Source organism: Galeopterus variegatus, unplaced genomic scaffold, assembly GCF_000696425.1.
Source record: "Galeopterus variegatus unplaced genomic scaffold, G_variegatus-3.0.2 Scaffold6604, whole genome shotgun sequence".
Taxonomy (NCBI): domain Eukaryota; kingdom Metazoa; phylum Chordata; class Mammalia; order Dermoptera; family Cynocephalidae; genus Galeopterus; species Galeopterus variegatus.
Window position 1 is genome coordinate 76,513 of NW_007732715.1, and position 7,464 is coordinate 83,976.

The 7,464-nt window shown below is 35.8% G+C and overlaps 1 protein-coding gene across 1 annotated transcript in view; it reads right to left on the minus strand.

Moving 5' to 3' along the window:
- LOC103606476 (cell surface glycoprotein CD200 receptor 1-like) overlaps positions 1 to 7,464 on the minus strand; it is a 12,576-nt gene that overhangs the window by 2,950 nt on the left and 2,162 nt on the right. Inside the window, exons 2-3 of the mRNA XM_008591066.1 lie at positions 6,389 to 6,706; positions 6,019 to 6,267 (exon numbers count right to left, since the gene is read on the minus strand). Coding sequence (XP_008589288.1) covers positions 6,019 to 6,267; positions 6,389 to 6,706 — 567 coding nt within the window. The remainder of the gene's footprint in view (positions 1 to 6,018; positions 6,268 to 6,388; positions 6,707 to 7,464) is intronic.

The window sequence follows — 7,464 nt, forward strand, 5'->3', positions numbered from 1 at the left end:
GGGGGAGGAAGTTTTCGGTAATGGGCCACAATAATCAACCACATTGTATATTGACAAAATAAAATAAAAATTTTTTTAAAAATTTTTTAAAAATTTAAAAAAGAATATATAACACCAAGAGTGAACCCTAATGTAAACTATGGACTTTGGGTGATAATGATGTGTCAATGTAGGTTCATCAATTGCAATAAATGCAACACAGTGGTGCAGGATGTTCACAGTGGGAGAGGTTGTGTGTGGGTGAGGGCAGGGGTTTCACGTGAACTTTCTGCACTTCTCACTCAATTTTGCTATAAACCTAAAGCACCTCTAAAAAGACAACATCTTAAGGGTACTTCAAGAAGCTAATAGAAAGATTCATATTCACTTTTAATTCTATTTTTCCACAAACCTTTTGAAGTACCCTCATATATGATTGAAGGATATCTCACAATACATAAAATTCATTTCCGTAATTTTATTTTAAACACTTCTGACTCATTAATAGTTCACAGAATTATTATAATAAAATTGTTTTATGAATTCAGACTCTAGAGCTTCCAGCAAGACATTATCTTACGTCAGGACTTTGTTACTTTAAGGATTCGTGAATGGTGAATTTCTGTAGGAGTGATATAAAATTTAGATCTGTTACAGTGAGAGCAGAGTGTTTCTCATGTCTAACATTCAGTAATAAATGAGTTATTTTAAGGAAAGTAGTTAGAAAAATAACCCTAATTCTGAAGTCACCATTCTCCCAGGGCATTGAAACTAAAATGAATGCATGACAGCAAATTTGTTAGCTGCTGGCAGCAGTATAGAGCTCAATGTGACAAGTGCACAAGTCAATAAAGGAACTGCCGGCTCTGAGAGGCAGTGGTTTTAAAACTATGCTCCTGGTCCTCTGTGAATGTAGCTCAGGGTCAGCAGAAAGGAGGAAGGAGAGGCTGAGCAGGCTAGCATCCAGTCCTTCCAACTTTCTTCAACAGTTTATGTTTTTAAGTACTGGATTTCTCAGTATTTCATTTGAAAAAGAAATGTTTGGCTTTACTGTTAAAAGCAACCACATTGTATTGACACTCTTTTTTTCCAGATTAATGAGCTCTCTCTTCTTGCACATGTACTAGCAGAGGTTGAAGATCCACCATGCAAGGAAGACATAGAGGAGTTCACTGTACTATGTGGGAGTTGGACTAGATGGTCTCTTCAATTCTAAGATTCCATAAATATGACATCATATTGTAATGCTGGATAGTGGGATTTCATACAAAACCATGGCTAATACTGCTTCTCAGTAAATACTGCTAAACTCTTTTTTATTTAATGACAAATATCACTTTAAGAATGCATATTGAAAAATGGTAGTTTAAATACATAGGGTTTTCTATTCTCCCTTCTTAAAATTTACTAAAGAAAAATTTAAAGTGTAGACCTGCAAAGACAAAAAGAAGAGGGATAAAGACAAGAACAGATGAAAGATTTCAACCTGTTTTAGGTTAAAAATGAACAGAAGAATGGCAAATGTTTTACAAAGTGGAATAAGTAAAAACCTAATGTCCACACAACTCCAGAAAGATGGAGTAGGAAGCATCAAATATAGAAAGAGGGGAATGTGGAGGAGGGTAAAGTTGAGGCTAAACATTGGAGGCTTCTTTGAAAGTCTGTACTGAGTACAGGTAGGTTGCCAAGTCGGCAATCCCACTCTGTGCAGCACAACTTGCCCAACTAGCAGAAAATAGGGAGTTTCGCCTAGAGAAGATAAATTGCAAAGACTCCAGAGGCAAGAATCCAGACTTCAAGGATGGTGGAGATGAAGTGCTAGACTGAAGAAAGATATTGAAGGAGTGCCTGAGTTCTGAACAGTGTGTGCACACACTCACACACAACACTCCCTTCTATAGTCCCAGAACACTGATAGACTTATCCTTCCAAGGCAAGAGACTGGAGAGTTACTTTCTAAAGAGTCTGAACAGCCCCAGAAAAAAGACCTTCAGATACATAAGAAATTTCCAATTAAAAAAAAAAATCATTTACCTCCTTTTCACTCTATTGAAGCTAGCTAGTTGACAAGCCACCATATCAGATAGTAGAGTTCCCAAACAGCATTTTGGTGCTCAACTGGAAATGAATCAATAGCCAAGGATTATCAAAGAGTTCAAAAAAGTCTCATAGATGAAAGAAGGATATTAAATCAAACAAATGTTTGGAAGGCAGAAGAAACTCAGATTAAATAGAAACAGGATCAAGCAGAAAATTGAGGCAAAGAGAATGTCCAGGACAATAATAGTGCAATCAGGACAGGTTGGACCAAAGGCATAGAAAAATTCAAAAAGGGATTTTGTCAAAAAAAAATGTAACTGATATACTGCCTAATAAGTCTGACAATGTGGAAAATATTACTAAGGGCTTCTCTATTTTTGTTGGTGACCTTAGTGATAATTTACAATAGGTACACACATTATTAAGGAAACAAAAATAATGAAGCAATTATGAAGTCCAAGAAAAACAAAAAGTTTCTCAAAAGAGAAAGCTTGAGTTTATTACTTGATTCAGCATTTCATAATACTTTCATATTCAACTTAATGTGAAAGCTGGATATTTAACTAACAAATTTCTATATTACATATAAGGATGAGGGAAGGGAAGAAGGTGATGTTAACTTCTCATCTACCATAAGAGGAAGTGGGTACAAAATATCAAAATTAGACACAGTAAGAAATAGCAGAATGAGTACATTCGTTTTTTTAAAAAATTGAGTAAATTACCAGAAGAAATCCTTAAGGATTTGAAAGTACTTACCTCTGGGGAGTTGAATAAGGATGGAATTAGAAAGAGTTGGAAAGACAAGGGTAAGGTTTGTGTTTTTTATTAGAGCCTTATGGAAAAATTTGACTTTAAACTATGGGTACTATGTTGATTAAAATAGTATTTAATTATCTAAAAAGAACAAGAAATGATAGTAGGATGAGAGCAGAGAGTAAAGAAACTAACATTATGAACTAAATCATAGATGTTATTATAAGACATTTAAGAAATTCCACCAGGAAGAGACTGGAAGAGAAATTCTATCATATTAAAAACTAATGAAGGCAATTTATGAATGACTTTATCCTTCTAATAAAACCATAGTATTGGTTTAAAGTTACACTTTATCAAAGCAGGCAAGAGAGCACACCCAGGGTCATAGGTAGGAGCTAAGGGCAGCCCGCTCTGCCCAGAAGTAGTCAAGAGAGTATGCCAAAACACCACTTCACACAGGTGGCCCACCACAGCCACAGCTGCTGCAAAAGTGGCTCAACACCACAGCAGTCGTTACAGCCACTGTGCAGGCAGCCTGCCAGACACTAAACTGCACTGACACAAGGAGAGTCACCAGTGGAGACTGGAAAAAGAAGAGGATGTCTCTCTCCTCAAACCCCACTCCAGAGTAATAGAAAAAGCAACCACTCTACCAGATGACAAAACATCAGTTGAGAGATACTAGAAATATGAAAATCTAGGAAAATATGACACCACCAAAATAATACAGTGATTCTGTATTCTTGTCATCTGGTACCCTTTACAGCAGGACACCAGACCTGACTGAAAAGGAGTTCCAAGCAACAATCTTAAGGAAACTCACTGAAATACTAGAAGACTCACCTAGACAACACAGTGAAATGAAAAAAAAAAAAAAGAAAGAAATCATAGAATATGTAAGCAAAAGTCTTTAAGACTCTGGAGTAGAGGAAGATTTAAACAAGAAGTATAAATTACAAGAGGTAAATGGTTGACAAATACAAGTTCAAAGTAAGAACTTATGCTCATCAAAGGCACTAAAAAGAGAGTGAAAAGACAGGATATGAAATGGACAAAAGTATTTTCAACATGCACACATGCATACACACATATTTATTTCAAGGAATTGGCTTATGTGATTGTGGGGACTAGCAAGTCTGAAATCTGTAGGGCAGGCCAGCAGGCTGGAAACTTTCGGGAAGGAGCTGATACTGCTGTACAAAAAATTTTTAAAAGAATTTTAAAAAATAAAGAAAATCTAAGAGAGCTAGCAGACAACCCTATGTACACAAACATCCAAATCATGGGTGTTCCAGAAGAAGAGGAGAAAGGAAAAAGCATGGAAAGCCTATCCAATGAAATAATAATGGAAAACTACCCAGGTATAAGGACAGACATGGACTGTCAGATCCAGGAGGCTCAAAGATCCTCAAACAGATTCAACCCAAAAATATCCTCACCAAGATACATTACAGTCAAATTGGCAAAGCTCAATGACAAAGAGAGAATCTTAAAAGAAGCAAGAGAAAAGTGTCGACTCACCTATAAGGGATCCCCATCAGACTAACAGCAGACTTTTCAACAGAAACTCTACAGGCCAGAAGAAAATGGTGTGGAGGATACCAACATTAATAAAGCTAATGTCTTTCACAGGGCCTAACACATAAAAATGTTAAGCTTGGGAAAAACAGAAAACTTTCCCAGGACTAAAGTCTCTGTTGTAGATAAAAAATTGTAACACAGCAAAAATGCTTGCTCTAAGAGCAGATGTCCTTGGTGCAGCTAAATCTAATTATGGGAAAGTATGTGAGCTAAAAGCTTCAAAGATAATGGTTGGCAGATGTTCCTCCTCTCACCTTCAGCTTTTTCTTAGAGTTTCTTAGGGAACTAAGTGTTGCCATGGCAATTATCTTGCTGTTTTTTTTTTGTAACCACCTGTGTTCCTTTTCTGTAACTTTCTTTCCTGGACAATAAATACTGAGAGAAAACCTGACTCCAGGTTATTTCCAAGGAATGCTTCTCTCTTAATGGTTCTGGAATTAACCCTTTCGGGCCTGTCACTGCTCAGGAGAAATGGGCTTTGAGTAATCTTTTGCATCTCCATCACCCTGGGAGAGGTGACAAAATAGGATGATATATTCAAAACACTGAAAGAAAAAACTGCCAACCAAGAATACTATTCCCAGAGGGCTAACCTTCAGAAACGTGGGAAAAATAGTATATTTTCCAGACTAACAAAAACTGTGTGAGTTCACCACCACACCACCAGTCCTACAAGAAATCCTTATGGAATACAAAAAATGATAATCACTACCACGAATATACAAGAAAGAACAAAACTAAATCTTACCACCACTAAAAATGGTAATGACAATGTAATTGTTTCCTGCTTTATTTCATTTTAATAATTTTGATCTTCACTCTTTTTTCCTTGGTCAGTCTAGATAAAGCTTTGCAAATTTTGTTGATCTTTTTAAAGAATCAACTTTTGACTTTCTTGATTTTTTCTATTGTTTTTAATTCTCTATCTTATATATTTCTGTTGTAATCTTTGTTATTTCTACTTATATTTGCTTACAGTTTAGTCTGTTCTTTTTCTATTTTCTTATGGCAGAATTTTACATTATTGATTGGAGATTTTTCTTATTTTTAATATAGGTGATTACATGCATAAATTTTCCTCTAGGCAATGCATGAGCCCTGAATCCTATAAATTTTGATACGATAGACTGATTTTTATCTCAAAGTGCTCTCTGATTTCCCTGTGATCCTTATTTCTACCCATTGTTTATTTAGGAGAATATTATTTAATTTTCATACATTTGTGAATTTTCTAAATTTCCTCTGGTTATATTGGTTAGGACATTTTCTATGATTTGAGACTTTTTAAAAGTATTAATCTTGTTCTGTGGCAAAAAGAAAAAAAAAATAACAAAATCCAAAACCAAAAATAAATAAATAAAATTACACTTTATCCTTCAATTAAAACCATAAATATTCTTTTAAGAGTGTACTACTCAAGCCAATTTACTACTACTATAGAATTTAACATTAAAAGTAGAATGAACCACATTCTAAAATATGGCTTTTTACAACCAATTTATCTGCTCTTTATTTGGGGGAAGGAAGAAGGGAGGGGAGAGAAAGTGGAGGTTGGAGAGCATCACTGAATGAAGTTCCTCTGCACACTCTTTTTCCTTCTTAACATAACTCCTCTGAAAGAAAGGAAAAATCAAACACAAAACTAGAAGAGTTACTAACCAGGAAGCAACTCTATGAACAGACTCTTGTTGCCAGTCAAATGAAGGACAGAGCAGGTCACAGCAGACACATTGCTGTGTGACCAGCGGCATGAACTCCAGACAGTCACTGTGCCGTTGCCCCAATATTCTTGCTCAGTGACACAATCCCCTTCTGGGCTCCAGGAGATCCATGCAGCTGGCCTGCCTGCCACTGCCTTGCACACCGCAGTTCTATTCTTGTGTAGAAACAGGGTCATTTCAGGAGGCACTGCAGAGGTGTAAGGGGAAAATGCTTCAGTTTTAACATAGCAAATATGGAATTTAAAGAGACATTTGCTTCAGTCCCAAATCTGCTGCTCTGAAATGCCACAATATATGATGTTCCTTACCTAACACTTGGAGGTGATATCTACGGTGGAAATTCCCATCAGATGCTGCCATTATACACTCATAATACCCTTCGTGAGTGATGGCCACTGGATCAATTTGAAGGTCAGGATTCTGATCAGGTCTGAAGGCCCAAGTTATTCTCTTGTCAGTACAATTGGTTTCCCTGGTCTCATTTGTGTCTCTCCTATAGGAGAGTTTGCAGGCAGGCTTGTCTTCGAGGATTATTTCCCATGTTACTAGTGTCATATTTGTCAATGGGATAAGAGGGCAACAGAGCACAGCCTTTGTATCCATTGGTCGAGACAGTAAAGTGTTAACTGGACACATACACAAAAGGAAAATGATAAAAAGAAAAGCTTTATAAGAAACCTCATGTGTTAAAGTTATCCACAGCATATTACATGAAGTTGTACTGGAACATTACCTTGATGGTGATCATATTCCAGAACTATTAGGCTTACATCGGAAATTAACTTTCACAACATATGCATAACATATTAAAACCAAGTTGAAAATTAATTAATTTTCTCTTGTATTATGTATTACTAGGAAAACAATGTCTATTAAAAAGTATTTTAAATTAATTCAGGAGCTTTGATATTTAGAAACAAACAAGAAAACAAAACGCTAAATTAAACAACAAAGGCAATGTTTTAAATCTAGTATTGGTAGTAGAGACTATTAGATTTATCATATGATTCATAATTCTCAGAAATAAAAATGGAATAATTAGTGATGTGGTTGTCTCTTCCCACGTTTTAATGAGTGAAAAAAATCAGTACATCAAAACTAAATGCCTGTCCCTAACTGTTCCTAGTTATGTTTATATTTCAGCCAAACATAAATGTAAATGGTACTTTGATTAAAAATAACTAATATGGCATTCAGGTAGAGCTAGCTGGAAATTTTTAAAGTTTATTTTTTTGTTGAAAGAAACACAAAGTCAGTGAATTCAACCAATCACAGTCTATAAATTCACCAGTTGAGCCATCCCACAAATCGATGATAACCAGTGATAAGAGATGCTCAGAAATATCTTCTTCTAGGGCCGGCCCGGTGGCGCACTGGATAGTGC